At 36.7% G+C, this 14928-nt stretch overlaps 1 protein-coding gene across 1 annotated transcript; it reads left to right on the top strand.

The window, feature by feature from the left end:
- The first annotated feature begins 5123 nt into the window (after window positions 1-5123).
- Window positions 5124-14301, top strand: CCNB1IP1 (cyclin B1 interacting protein 1). The gene is made up of 4 exons (XM_037835509.1): window positions 5124-5415; window positions 6774-7107; window positions 8750-9083; window positions 13339-14301. Exons 2-4 carry the CDS (start codon window positions 6811-6813, stop codon window positions 13539-13541), a joined length of 834 nt encoding a protein of 277 aa, XP_037691437.1. The 5' UTR covers window positions 5124-5415; window positions 6774-6810; the 3' UTR covers window positions 13542-14301.
- Window positions 14302-14928: the final 627 nt, after the last annotated feature.

Below are 14928 nucleotides of genomic sequence, written 5' to 3'. Positions count from 1 at the left end.
GATGGATGAGTAGAAAAATAGGGGAAGGAAACAAACAAACAGACAAAGGCACCCAGTGTTCTTTTTTACTTTAATTGTTCTTTTTCATTTTAATTATTATTCTTGTTATTTTTGTGTGTGTGCTAATGAAGGTGTCAGGGATTGATTTAGGTGATGAATGTACAACTATGTAATGGTACTGTGAACAATTGAATGTATGATTTGTTTTGTAAAAAAAAAAACAAAAAAACAAAAACAAAAACAAACAAAAGGATATGTAAGTGCAAATGTTCAAAAATTAATTTCGGTGATGAATGCACAACTATATAATGGTACTGTGAACAAATGAATGTACGCTTTGTATGACTGCATGTATGTGAATGTATCTCAATAAAAATGAATTAAAAAAAAAAAGACATGATAATAATCCATCATTGCCACTGAAAAAATAAAAACTTTTTCTTAAGGACAAAAAAAAAAAAAAGTAATGACACATCTATGGCTTTGTACATACAATATATAACCATATAATTTATAACAAGTACAACAAAAACAAAAGGGGGTTGTGCTGGTTTGGAGCTGTTATGTACCCCAGAAAAGACTATGTTCTTTAAATCCATTGTTGTGGTGGCAGACCTATTTGTTGGGTACAACCTTTTGATCAGATTGTCTCCATGGAGATGTGAATCAGCACATTTGGGGTGGGTCTTAATTCCCCTTCTGGAGTTCTTTATGAGAGGATAAAAGACAGATGAAACTCAGAGAGCTCAGAGAAGATAAGAGATGAAATCCAGAGTCTCCCCGGGAGATGTGAAGAAAAGACCCACAGCAGCTGAGAGAGAAAGTCACTGAAACCAGAAACTAAACTCAGGAGAGAAGGACAAGCAGACTCTGGCCATGTGCCCTCTTGTGACATAGGAATCCGGGAAAGAAGGATCAGCAGACGTCACCATGTGCCTTCCTATGTGACAGAGGAATCCCAGAGGCCATTGGCCTTTCTTCAGAGAAGTTATCATCCTGTTGATGCCTTAACTGGGACATTTTCATGGCCATAGAACTGTAAATTTGTAACTAATAAATCTCCATTGTAAAAGCCAACCCATTTCTGGTATATTGCATTCTGGCAGCTTTAGCAAACTGAAACAGGGGGGCAGAGGTATATAGGGACAGTATTTGTGTATGCTTTTGAAGTTAAGATGGTGTGCTGGTTTGGATATATTATGTCCCCCCAAAAGCCATGTTTTAATCCAATCCTGTGGGATTATTTGGATTAGGTTGATTCCATGGAGATGTGGCTTACCAACTGCAGGTGAAACATTCTGATTAGGTATTTCCATGAAGGTGGGGCCCCACCCATTCAGGGTAGGTCTTGATTAGTTTACTGGCGTCCTTTAAAAAGAGAGACCCAGATGCTACCAGACTCTTGTTGGCTCTTTGAGATGCTTAGGATGTTTGGAGATGCTAGCCCAGAGTTTGCTCCAGAGAAGCTAAGAGAGGACCCCAGATGGTTAGAGAGAAATGTCCTGGGAGACCAAGCAAGAATACAGAGCAGCTGGCTGAGAGAGACTTTTCGAGGGACTGAGATGCTTGCTGATGCTTGGAGATGCAGATAGAAGGACATCTGGAGATGCTAAGCTAACAGAAACCCAGAGACATTTTGGAGAACACCATTTTTGAAATGCAACCTGGGAGCCAAGGAACAGCAGACACCAGTCATGTGTCTTCCCAGCTGACAGAGATGTTCTGGATGCCACCAGCCATTCTTCAGTGAAGGTGTCTTCTTGTTGATGCCTTAGTTTGGACAATGGCCTTACTACTGTACATTTGTAACCAGATAAACCCCCTTTATAAAATTCAATCCATTTCTGGTATTTGCATAATGGCAGCATTAGCAAACCAGAACAGATGGTATCAAATAAATGTGATTATATAGATATAGGATGCTACATTTAAGCCCATGGAAACCACAGAGAAAATATATGAAAAGTAAATGCAGGAAAAGAGCAAGAAGGGACAGAAAATGGTACAATAGAAAAAAATGAAACAAACATGAAAGCAGGCATTACTGGAAGAATTGTGGGACAAAACAAGGTATAAGTCTTGCAAAGACAAAATAGCAAAATGGGAGAAGAAAGTCCTGCATTATCAGTGTGACTTTAAATGTAAATGGATTAAACTCTCCAGTCAAAAAAGGCAGAAAGGATAAAAAAACATGTCCTAACTATATGCTGTTTATAAGAAACTCAACTTAAATTCAACTAGGTTGAAAGTGAAATGATGAAAAAAAGGTGTACCATGCCAAAGTAATCAAAAGAGAGCTGAGGTAGCTGTGTTAATACCAGATAAAATCAACTTTAAGTCAAAGACTGTTGTGAGGGACAAAGAAAGTCTCTAAATAGTGATAAAAGAGGTCAATTCAAGAAGATTTAGCAATTATAAATATATATGGACCTCTAGCAAAGCTCCAATATATATGAAGCAAATCTCGACAGATTTGAAGGTAGATATAGATAGTTCTATATTAATAGGTGACTTCAATACAACACTTTCAACAATGGGTAGAAAATTGAGGAAGATAATCAATAAGGAAATAGAAGAGCTGAATGATACTATAAATCAACTATACCTAAAAGACATATATAGAACACTTCACCCAACAGCAGCAGAACATACATTCTTCTCTAGTGCACATGGTTCATTCTCCAGGATAGACTGCATGTTAGGTCACAAGTATCAATAAGTTAAAAAATATTTAAATTATACAGTATATCTTCTCTAACACATGGAAAGAAAGTAGAAATCAATTAACAGAGGGAGAAACTGGAATACAGGTCACTAGGGGCTGGGGTGGGGGTAAGGATGCTTAATTGGTAGATAGTTTCTTTTGGGATTTATGGAAAAGTTTTGTTAACGGTTCATGGTGAGAGAAGCACAACATTGATGAATGTAATTAACAACACTGAATTATATATTTGAATGTGGTTAAAAGGTAAAATTTTATGTTGTATACATGTTAGTAGAATTAAAAGTAACAAAACAAAACAAAACAAAAACAGGACTGTACAACTAAACAGTCAACCCTAATGTAAACTATGGACTATAGTTTTTAGTATAATTAAAATAATATTATTTTGTCAATTGTAATAAATGTACTACAGCAATGCAAAGCATTAACAATAGGGGAAACTGTGTCTGTGAGGAGTGGAACTTTGTATTTTTTGCATGATTTTTCTGTTAATTTACAACTTCTCTTAAAAAAAGAAAAAAAAACGATGGTATTAAAGCTTATATCCTGGGGGCCCATCAGTCCTCCTCCACTCATTTTTGTTTCTTAAATCTAAATACCAATAGGCCCATAAAGATTAAGAAGAAAATTACACGTTTGCTATAGGCAAGCATCCTACAAGAGAAGAAAAGCGATAGGCAATAGCATTAGGACAAAACATAAAACTGTTTATTTTCAAGAGGGCTGGAATGACCGCTTATAATGCAGGCTCTAAATAAAGGGAAATTATATTTTGTTTAAAAGTATATAGAGAATGGATAACATCTGGAAAGATTTCTATTCTAAAACTGTTCTGGTTTGCTAATGCTGCCATTACGCAAAATACCAGAAATTGATTGGCTTTCATAAAGGAGGTTTATTTGGTTAAAAGCTACAGTCTGAAGGTCAAGAAAATGTCCACATTAAGGCATCAATACAATGCCTTCACTGAAGGAAGGACAATGGCATCCAGAAAACCTCTATTAGCTGGGAAGGCATGTGGATGGCATCTGCTGATCCCGGGTTGTGTCCCACTCTTGTCAGCTCCTGTGCGTTCTTCAAAATGTTGCTCTTGGGGCATTTTGTCCTCTGTTAGCTTCTCTGGAGCAAAGAGTCAGCAAAAGTCTGCTTTCAATGGCCATCTCCAAAATGTCTCTCGTGGCTGTAGAAAGTGGCTGGACCTGCATGGCTCTTTTTAAAGTACTCCAGTAAATCAATCAAGACCCACTCTGAATGGGCAGGGCCACACCTCCAGGGAAAAAATCTAATGAAAAGTTTTACCCACAGTTGGGTGGATCACATCTCCATGGAAACACTCAATCAAGGATTCCAACCTAATCAACACTATAATACATCTGCCCTCACAAGATTGCATCAAAAAAACATGGTGTTTTGGAGGGACATAACACATCCAAACCAATGCAAAGATGGAGAAAAAATCAAACGATAGAATCTGTCTCAAGGAAGGGGCAAAGCAACTAACAAAGGCTCCGCTGGCTGGTGGGAAATCTCAAAAATTTTGCAGGACAAACACCTACCCTTACCCAGCGGCAGGGGCTCAAACCACCCTGTTACTTTCTTTTACCTCCCCCTCCCCCAACCTCATGAAATTTTCATCTCAGATATTATACCCATGATAGCAATGATGTTACTCTTGTGCCAGTTGACAGCGATCAGGGGCATTCTGTGGCAGTAACTTTTTTTTTTAAATTCAGTTTTATTGAGATATATTCATATACCATACAATCATCCACAGTGTACAATCAACTGTTCACAGTACCATCATACAGTTGTGCATTCATTACCTCAATCTATTTTTGAACATTTTCCTTACACCAGAAAGAATCAGAATAAGAATAAAAAATAGAAGTAAAAAAGAACATCCAAATCATCCCCCCATCCCACCCTATTTTTCATTTAATTTTTGTCCCCATTTTTCTACTCATCCATCCATACACTGGATAAAGGGAGTGTGATCCACAGGGTTTTCACAATCACGCTGTCACCCTCTGTAATCTACATTATTATATAAAACATCTTCAAGAATCACAGCTACTGGGTTGGAGTTTGGTAGTTTCAGGTGTTTACTTCTAGCTATTCCAATACATTAAAACGTAAGAAGTGTTATCTATATAGTGCGCCAGAATCTCCACTAGAGTGACCTCTCGACTCCATTTGAAATCTCTCAGCCACTGAAGCTTTATTTCTTTTCATTTCGCCTCTCCCTTTTGGTCAAGAAGATGTTCTTAATCCCAGGATACAGGGTCCAGATTCATCCCCAGGAGTCATATCCTATGTTGCCAGGGAGATTTACACCCCTGGGAGTCAGGTTCCACGTAGGGGGAACGACAGTGAGAACACCTTGTGGCAGTAACTTTAAGACTCCCAAGTGGCTCCGTCGGATTCGCTCCCTTGCAGCTCCTGAAACGGGGCCCATGACCTCCGCCTGACTCAGCGCAGCCAAGTACCCGCGCCATAGTGCAGGCGGGTCTCAGGATCCCAGCAGCCCCTCTCCGTGCTTCTACCCTCGGGTAGGCCCGGGTGACTCCGCGCATGCGTTCTCTGGGCGACGTGGGTAAGTACCCGTGAGCGTCGCTGGTCACAGAGTTGCAGAGGTGCGGAGTTGGGGAGGCAACGGCGGCATTTTCCCGCGCTTTTTCTTATCGCCTCAGGTTAGGTATTTTTATTTGAATATTTTTATTGTTGTTGTTATTATTATGAACATTATTTTTTTCTATTGAGCGTGAAAAGCAGGCTGAGAAGCCCAGCGTGAAGTTTCTGTGAGCCTTATCAAGTTATCTCTTTGGTAACTTGGACAGCGGCTCAGTTGGCCCCCTTCCCCAACCTCCTGGAAAATTTGGAATTATTTGCTCCTCTCACCTCTGACTGGGAAGCATCTCCGCCTTCAAAATTGTTCCCTGCTCTATTGCTTCCCCTATGCCTGTTACTCTCTTGGAGGTAAAATAGACCTCATAACTCTGACTGCCGGGAACCATATTTCTGTGGAGACTCGCCAAGTGGGGACATTTGGGATGAAGGTGTCACAGCGTTCCCTGTTGACCCCTATGTGCAAGGCAGTATTCTTGACAGAATTTGTCATTTGATAAATGTGAATATTTCTCCTTAGTGTCTAATTGGTGTGTCACTATTATTATTTTTTACATTATATGACTTTTGATATATTCAGAATAATTGCTTGCCTGTTAGGTTAGTAAATTCTAGTGAGGGTGCACACTGGACTGAAAAGGAAACTTAGCAAATAGTGTTTTTTTTTTTTTTTTTTTTTTTTACAAATGTTTTAAATAGAGGCATCGCTCTGAATAGTATTTTTATTAATAGGTGAATCTTTAGACTGAAGTTTAAAAAATCCGATTTTATGCAGATTTTTAGGCTTTATAATGGTTAATTATTTGGATGAATTAGGTTAGTTTCAACTGAATATTAGCAGCCTGCTACTCTTTTAATCACGGCAATACAGGTAAAGAGAATCTGGGAAATCATTGCAAATATTGAAAAACCTAAAAATGAAACTTAAAATACATTTTACTAAAGAATGGTTGAAATGAGTGCCTGGACTTATTTACATCTACCATGTGTGAAATATGTTATTAAAATATTCTAGCAGGCTATGAATGAAGAATAGATTTGTATTTTTGTTTAGATATTGAGGAATGGCAGAAAGCACTGATTTAATTTTGACTTGTTTGTATTTTGTAAATGTTCCCAAACTTTTTTCCATGTACATACTATTTTTTACTTCAGTAAGACTAGGAACCACCTATGTTTTTAACTTTTTCTTTAAAAATATTTTTATGGCCTTTGATGTGGTTTGTACAAAGAAAGAGCCCAATTAATGTTGCTGAGTGACTGAAATCAATATATATATAGATTATAATAAAATATAGCCTAATAAAATATGTATAATTTTATCGTAACATAAGATAAGCATATATACGTTTTTTAAATTTCACGATTTGTTTCATTTTCATTGCAAGTTGACTTCTGTGATCTTTTCATTTGCCCCTATTAGGATTCCTTTCTGCATCTGAAGACCTCACTATTCCATTATGTCTATGTGTGAAGACATGCTGCTTTGTAATTATCGTAAATGTCGCATTAAACTCTCTGGTTATGCATGGGTCACTGCCTGCTCACATATTTTCTGTGATCAGCATGGCAGTGGTGAGTTCAGTCGTTCACCAGCTATCTGCCCTGCTTGCAGCAGTACCCTTTCTGGAAAGCTAGATATTGTCCGCACAGAACTTAGCCCATCAGAGGAATATAAAGCCATGGTATTGGCAGGACTGCGACCAGAGATTGTGTTGGACATTAGCTCCCGAGCATTGGCCTTCTGGACATATCAGGTTAGTGCTTAGGCTAGTTTCTCTGGAAAGTATAATTTGAGGCATACGTGGGAACTTCCAATGTTTTTCTTTCAATGTGTTTACATTTTTAATTTTTTATGAATATATGGAGAAATTTCTTTTTAATAGTTTTCTTTTTTACAAAAACAATGTTATTAAAAATCCAAAAGGAAAAAAACAAAAAATCACACCTAATTCCATCACTCAGAGGTCACCATTTTTTGGTATCAACACACTTTTTCTATGCATAAATATATTTCTTCTGTACAAAAATAGGATAATACCACAATACTATTTTATGGCCAGTTAATAGTAACAGTATATTATATCTAATATGAATATTTTATTAAATATTTTAAAATTATATATTCTATAATATAACCATCATTTTTAATGGTTGCATTGTGTCATAATTTGTTTCCAAGTTATAAAAAAATGCCATGATGAGCATTCTTATAGCCAAATTCACATCCTTAATTATTTGCTATGATTAAATTCCTGAAAGTGGATAAACACATTTAAAAGGATTTTTAAAAGTTGCAATATTTTCAAATTGGCCACTATTAGGGTTGTATCAGTTTGTGTCCCCTTAAGAAGTATATGACAACTAAAGGTTTTATCTAAAGGTGCTTAGTTTTCCACACCTTCCACTTATGAATTAGAAGTCAGTAAATAGAATCTCATTCCTCTTTAAATGTACATTTCTCTAACGGCTTATAAGATGAATAGATTTACTTGTATTCATTTTAGCATATATCTATTTTTATGAATTGTTCACTTCAGTCTGCTTGTTTCAGTTGCTGAAGTTTTTTTCTCTACTGATTTATAAGAATTCTCTTTAACTACAAATCATCCAAATGTTATGAAATTTTTTTTGCCATTTTCACTTATCTTTTAGTAGTTTTCATTGATATTTTGATACACAGAAGTTTAAAAGTTTTGAGTATTTAGATGTATCAGTCTTCTTCCTTTATGATTTCTGCCTTTGATGCCTTCTTGGAAAGACCCTCCTGTGGAGAATTTTAATGTCCTTTAGTATATTGTTGTATCTTGCATATACATTTATTACAATGCTTCTTAAAGTTGGATTTGGCAAACATAAAGGAAACATTTTTCTTATATTTTTCTGGGTAAGGTGCCCCTATTACATGTTCCTTTATCTTCTCATGCTTAATTGCATTGTATCATATATACTGTAAATAAATCCCTGCATAATTTTACATCTCTAGTTGGGAGAGTTCTTTGAGGTCAGATTTTGTTTATAATAAATCTCTGGGTCCTTGGTGACAACAATTGTTACTGGTCTTAAGTCTCATTGAATGTTTATTGGCTAAATGAATAGAAGCTGTATAATAAAATAGATTCCTATTTGGAGTAGTATTGATTGAGCATGTACATGTGTTGTTTTTATCTGTTCAGATACGGTGAAAATCAGTGAATAACAGTATGGTAACCAAAAATGAATTTTTCTTTCTTTCACTTATTTATTTTTCCCCATTTAGTTATTCAACACATATATTTTTAGTACCAGGACATACCTTAGTATAGGCATCTTTCTTTTCCTTTTGTGTTTGGATGAATTTGTATAGTTTATAAGTTGTATTCATTATGTTAAAAATTTTTCTTTTCTCTTTTGAGACAGGTACATCAGGAGCGTCTCTATCAAGAATACAATTTCAGCAAGGCTGAGGGCCATCTGAAACAGATGGAGAAGATATATACTCAGCAGATACAGAGCAAGGATGTAGAATTGACCTCTATGAAAGGGGAGGTTACTTCCATGAAGAAAGTGCTAGAAGAATACAAGAAAAAGTTCAGTGACATCTCTGAGAAACTTATGGAGCGCAATCGCCAATATCAAAAGCTCCAGGGCCTCTATGATAGCCTTAGGCTACGAAACATCACTATTGCTAACCAAGAAGCTACCCTCGAACCATCCATGATCGCACAGTCTGGTGTTTTTGGCTTCCCATTAGGTAAGAAAGGATATGATGGCCAGTGTTTATTCTTTTAATCAGTAATTTTCACTGTAATCTGCCGAGTTTTAAGTAGTCAGTGGAGCCACCAAAGGCCTAGGGTATTGGTGGGTCTTGAGTTCTCTATTTGTGTCTCAATTTGTGTATGGTGGATTGAATTCTGTACCCCAGTTTGGACGCGTTCTTGGTCTTGGTTGCCATTCTGGTGGGTGTAGACCCACCAGAATAAGATCTCTTCATGATGTTGATTCAGTTAAGGTGTGGCTCAACTGAATCAGGTTGGGCTTTTATCTGGTTTACTGGGATCCTTTATAAGCTAAGTGAAAGCTGGAGAAAGAAGCTATGGGGAGCAACCAGAAGCTGGAAGTCAATGGAATCTGGAAGAGAAAGTAGAAGTTGCTGCCATGTGCATTGCCATATGACGGAAAAGCCAAGGACCAAGTGATCATAGCTGGCAGCCAGTCCCAGAATGCCTCAGTCTTCTGGGTGAAAGCATTGCCCCGCTGATGCCTCAATTTTGGACTTCTCTTAGCCTCAAAACTGTGAACCAATAAATTCCCAGTATTTAAACCAACCCATTGTTGGGTATTTGTTATAGCAGCTCAGAAACTAAAATGGTTTTTGGTACTGGAAGTGGGGTCCTGCTATTACAAATACCTAAAAATGTGTAAATAGCTTTGAAATTGGGTAGTGGGTAAAACCTGGGAGATGTGTGAGATGCTTGCTAGAAAATGCCTGGATTGCTTTGAAGAGACTGTTTGTAGAAATATGGGCATTAAAAGCACTGTTGATGAGGCCTTAGAAGGAAATGATGAATGTGTTATTGGAAATTGGAAGAAAGGTGATCTTTGCTATAAAGTGGCAGAGAACCTGGCAAAATTGTGTTCTTATGTCAGATTGAAAGTGGAATTTGAAAGTGATAAATTTGGATACTTATCTGAGGAGATTTCCAAGCTAAGTGTGGAAGGTGCATCCTGGTTTCTCCTTGCATCTTATACTGAAATGAGAGAGAAAAGAGATAAATTGAGGATTGATCTTTTAAGCATAAGGAAATGAGCATTTAATAATTTGGAAAATTCTATCCAGATATCCTGCTCTGAGACTAGGGCCGGTAGTGGCTCTGTCAGGGATCTCCCTGAGCTTCTGGGAAGTGAGTTTCCAGAGAACAGGGCTCCATGTGAGGGTTTAACTGAACAACCCTTTGCTAAAGGAGATGTGTCTGAACATGGATTCTTCAGCCATTTCAGTGGAAGTCAGGATTGGAAATGCAGTTATCCAGGAAGGATGTGTAGAAAGTTCTTTTGTCTGATGGTTTGGACTGGCTTGAACTGCATATAAAGCTGACAAGGTTTCTACAAACTTTGTATGAGCAGAACCCTGCTAGCCTGGATTGAAAGGGACAGATAAGGGATGAACTGAAGGAAGAATGATTTCAAGGGCAGAACCATGGACCAAGGTCCAGACTGAAAAGATCATCTTAGACCAAAAGAATGGGCCCATCCATATGTGCCAAAAGACTGAGTCTGCCTCAGTGCTTGGAGGGGGTGGACCTTGCAACCTGTTTTTCAGGGAGAGTGGTTACGAAGAGCCTGGTTACCATTGCAGTTCTCAGAGAGGGTGGGGCCTTTACCCCAGTGTTTGGGTAGAGCCTGGGCTCTATACAAATACTTAGAAGGAGTGGCACTATTGCTTCGTCAGGCCTGTAGGACAAAACATCAATCCATAGATGACTGTCAGACCTTGAACTCTAATGGAGTTTGTCGTGCTGGGTTTCAAACTTGTTTGGGACCTGTGACTCCTATTTTCCTTCAATTTTTCTTTTCTGGAATGGGAATGTCCATGTTATGCCTGTCCCAACATTGAATATTGGAAGCAGATAACTTGTTTTCTAGGTTTCACAGGCAACAGACAGAGGGGAATTTTGCCCCAGGAGGGACCATAACCATAACTGATTTTGATGAGATTTTGCAATTAGCATTGTTACTGAAATGACTTAAGGCTTTTGGGATTTTGTGATATAATGAATGTATGTTGCATGTGGAAAGAACATCTCTTTTTGGGATCTAGAGAGTGAACTGTGGCAGAATGAATTACGTACCCCAGTTTGGACATGTTTATGGTATTTGTCTGCATTTGGTGGACGTAGACCCCATTATAAAGAAGATCTCTTCAATACGTTATTCAGTTAAGGTGTTGCCCACCTGATTCAAGCTGGGCTTTAATCTGGGTTCCTGGAGTCCCTTATAAACAAAGTGAAAGTCAGATGGAGATAGAAGCCACAGGGAGAAACTAGGAACTGGAAGTCATCAGAACCTGGACAAGAAAGGAAAAGATGCATGTATGTTGCCTTGTGACAGAAAAGCCAAAGACCAGAGATTACTGGCAGCTAGCCCCAGAAAGCCACAGTCTTCTGGGAGAAAGCAATGCCTTGCTGACACCTCAATTCTGGACTTCTCCTAGCCTCAAAACTGTGACCCATTAAATTCCCATTGTTTAAGCCAACCTATCAGATAGTAATTGTTTTAGTAGCTAAAAAACAAAAACACTGTACATTGTTGCTTTTAGATACTGTATTTGTTTATATTCAAGTTAAATCTTTAATTTGAGCAGTGAATCTCTGCAAAACAAAAGTTTGTAAGTTGCTACTTTAAAAGCTATTTAGTTGTAGTAATAATAATAATAATAGCTGACATTTATTAATTTCTTACTAAATGGTAGGCACCGTTCTAAGTATTTTATATGTATTTGTATAAATTTCAGAACTTTGTGAGGTAGGTATTATTGTCCTTTTTTCATAGATGAGAAAACCAAGGCACAGAAAGTTTCAGTAACTTGGTCAAGGTCACAGAGCTATTTCCAGAACCCACACTCTTAGCCACTGTGTTATCCTCTAAGAAGGCCATGTCCTTTCACATGACATTTCTTTCATACAACAATACTTAGTACTTAAGTCATTTATTTGGTTAAATCGTTCTTTTGTCCATTCATTGATGAATCAAATATTTATCAAGCATGTTTCATGTACCAGGCTACTAGGCGTGATCCTAGGCAACGAGGGTATAAACATTATCCAGATAGGATTTCTACCCTCTGGAAGTTCACAGGCTAGGATGATATTAGCCCTTCTCTGCATGTTAGTTGCTTTGGCAGGTGCAGTGAATCTCATATCTCTTCCTGATATTGAATAGAGTATCTCTTTCTTTATAGTACTCTTGATACAACAGAATCCAATAGGTTATTGCTATGTTATTAATATAAGTTGTTTTTGGCATACAAAAAAAAGTGAAGCTTCTTATACTGGAATTCCCTAGATAATGGTTTATTTAATCTTTATTGTAGGCTGAGGAGAAGGATTTAGTGGGGGAGGAGATGAAACCAGGGGAGAAAAATGAACTTGAAGGCCCAGAGGCCTAGAAAAGGTATAAGGTGATGAGATGGGAAATATTAGATATAAGAATCGTAACAAAAACAAGGTTCTGCTTAACTTTCAGTTAATCATGTATTATAATTTAGTTAATCAAAGTGGTATTGTAAATGGATATTGTAGATGATCTCATTTTTTTTATGTCACTGCCCACATTCTGATTTTTCATAATCACCAGTTCTTTCTTGTTTCTCGTTTTGTGCACATTTACCTTACCTCTTTTACTACTGTTAGCTTGAAGCAGATATAATAAGCATTCTCCTTTCTTACTTGATCCCTTCCTGTAGAAGCAAAAGAAGCATTCACTAGAAGTAAAGTGGTTTTTAATCAGATCTATTTTCTTAAGCCTATAGTAATTGATCTTGTGCCATGAGTATGTATTGATTTTTCACAGTAGTCATATATTTTTTAGAATGTTTATTACAATCTTAAAAAATTTACTCTTAAAGAACCTGGGACAAAAGATTATATATAAATATATGGTTGCATGGTCCCTCTGAAGTAGATTAAATAGTTAAATGAATAAAATTATGATATTGTAAATTCTGTCTTCAATAAAAACCTTTTATAGTGTCAAATTAATTTTGATGAGATCATGGCTTCACTGAAAAGTACATTACAGAAGAAGGTACAGTATACACTGTGGTTGGGGTTAGGGGTAGGGGATCATCATGGTCCTTTTCTTTATCTGACAATAGATCTATATTTTACCCATTTCATAGGAGTTGAGTCCAGTTACAAATATTTATTGAATGATTTTTGTCTTTTTGTTACTAAAGATCTTTATGGAAATAGATACTTAAATTCTTTCCTCATTTTTTTTTCCCTCAGGGAACACCTCCAAGTTTCCCTTGGACAATACACCAATTCGAAATCGCGGTGGTGGAGATGGAGATTTTCAGTTCCGACCGTTTTTTGTGGGTTCTCCCACAGCACCCGAACCCAGTAACAGCTTTTTTAGTTTTGCCTCCCCAAGTCGTGAATTAGAGCAACAGCAAGTCTCTAGCAGGGCCTTCAAAGTAAAAAGAATTTAGCTCACTTTACAGAATGATTCTCTGTTCACTCTCAGTGATTTCATTTAGCAAATGATCTTCATTCTAGACAGAAGTTGCCAACCTCCTGCGCTGAGTCTCTGAAGTTGTCTTCATGTTTTCAATTTATAAGAAATTCAGTGCCAGTATAGGGTGGCTTTAGAATCTGGTTTCTTTGATCTTTTTCTATTCCTTGAAGCATGAGCATTATGTTCGGTTAATCTCAATTTTATTGTGAATTGTTGAGTTTTGACCAATAGTGAGAAGGTCACAATATAAATTGACCTTATTGGGAGTTTCCTAGATCACTGTTTCCTGCTGGGCTGTTTCTGATTGAGCTGTGAGTTTACACCTGTATGTCTATGTTTGTATGTCACTTTGAGTTCTGGCATTTATGAATATATGTATATGTAAATGTGTTAATTAACATTTATATTTTGGTGTATCTGTCAGTATATTTATGTGAGCATTTTGGTTTGGAAAATGGGTTGGGTCTGTGCCTTGTTATTTAGAGGTATGCATTTATTTGAATATGTTTATGTTTTTTCCTTGTATTAATTTCTTTGTTGTGCTCATGTGAATGAATGAGAGTACAATTTGATGCGTGTGTGTTCATTTCCTATTTATATTTTAAAAAATTCAGATTGACAAGGTTATTATTTTATAAATTTGATTTTTTTGGCATTTCTATTAAAATAAAATTAGTTCTTTATCCCTTTGTCAGTTGTTGCCTTGGGTTTGCTTATTTAGGAATACACTTCTACTGTGGAAAATTTACTGATATGTTATTGATCTCAAGATATTATATTAATTAAAATAAGTTTTAAGGATTTGTTTCTTGTATTCCTTTATTAAATAGTGAGCATTTCTAACTACTATCACAGATAATTTATTCAAAATGTAGAGCCAAGAAAGAAATTTGAAGGACACTTTCAAGAACTTTATGTCCTATTAGAGGCAAGGCTTGGAAACATACTGGTTGGGGAGGTTGAACATCTGGGTTCTATAAATGGTTTTTCTATATATTGGTTGTACGTGTTTGAATTTAAATGTTCTGGGCCTTAGTTGCTTTTCTGTAAAATGAGGGGTTGAATTAGATTACCCTTACAGCCTTTTCTAACTCTTAAATTTTATGATTAATTCTTACTAGTTTGAGAGGAAATCCAATAAGATTACTCAAATACCAAATTCTGTTGTGTTTTATGTAATAAAATTAAACTGAAATCAATTGAGGATTTTTATCTTTAGTCACTTTAGAAAGAACAATGAATACCCTTGCTTTGCATAATTGTATAGCAAGATAGTGGTGTTTCCTTAATGAAGAGTACAGAATATAAAATCTCTTCAGAATTTTTTTTTTTTTTTGGTTGTACCCCAAAGTTAAAATGGT

The sequence above is a fragment of the Choloepus didactylus genome, chromosome 4 (genome assembly GCF_015220235.1).
Source record: "Choloepus didactylus isolate mChoDid1 chromosome 4, mChoDid1.pri, whole genome shotgun sequence".
In the NCBI taxonomy this organism is placed as follows: Eukaryota; Metazoa; Chordata; class Mammalia; order Pilosa; family Megalonychidae; genus Choloepus; species Choloepus didactylus.
Note: the sequence above shows the minus strand (reverse complement) of the source record. Positions and strands in the feature narration are given on the sequence as shown.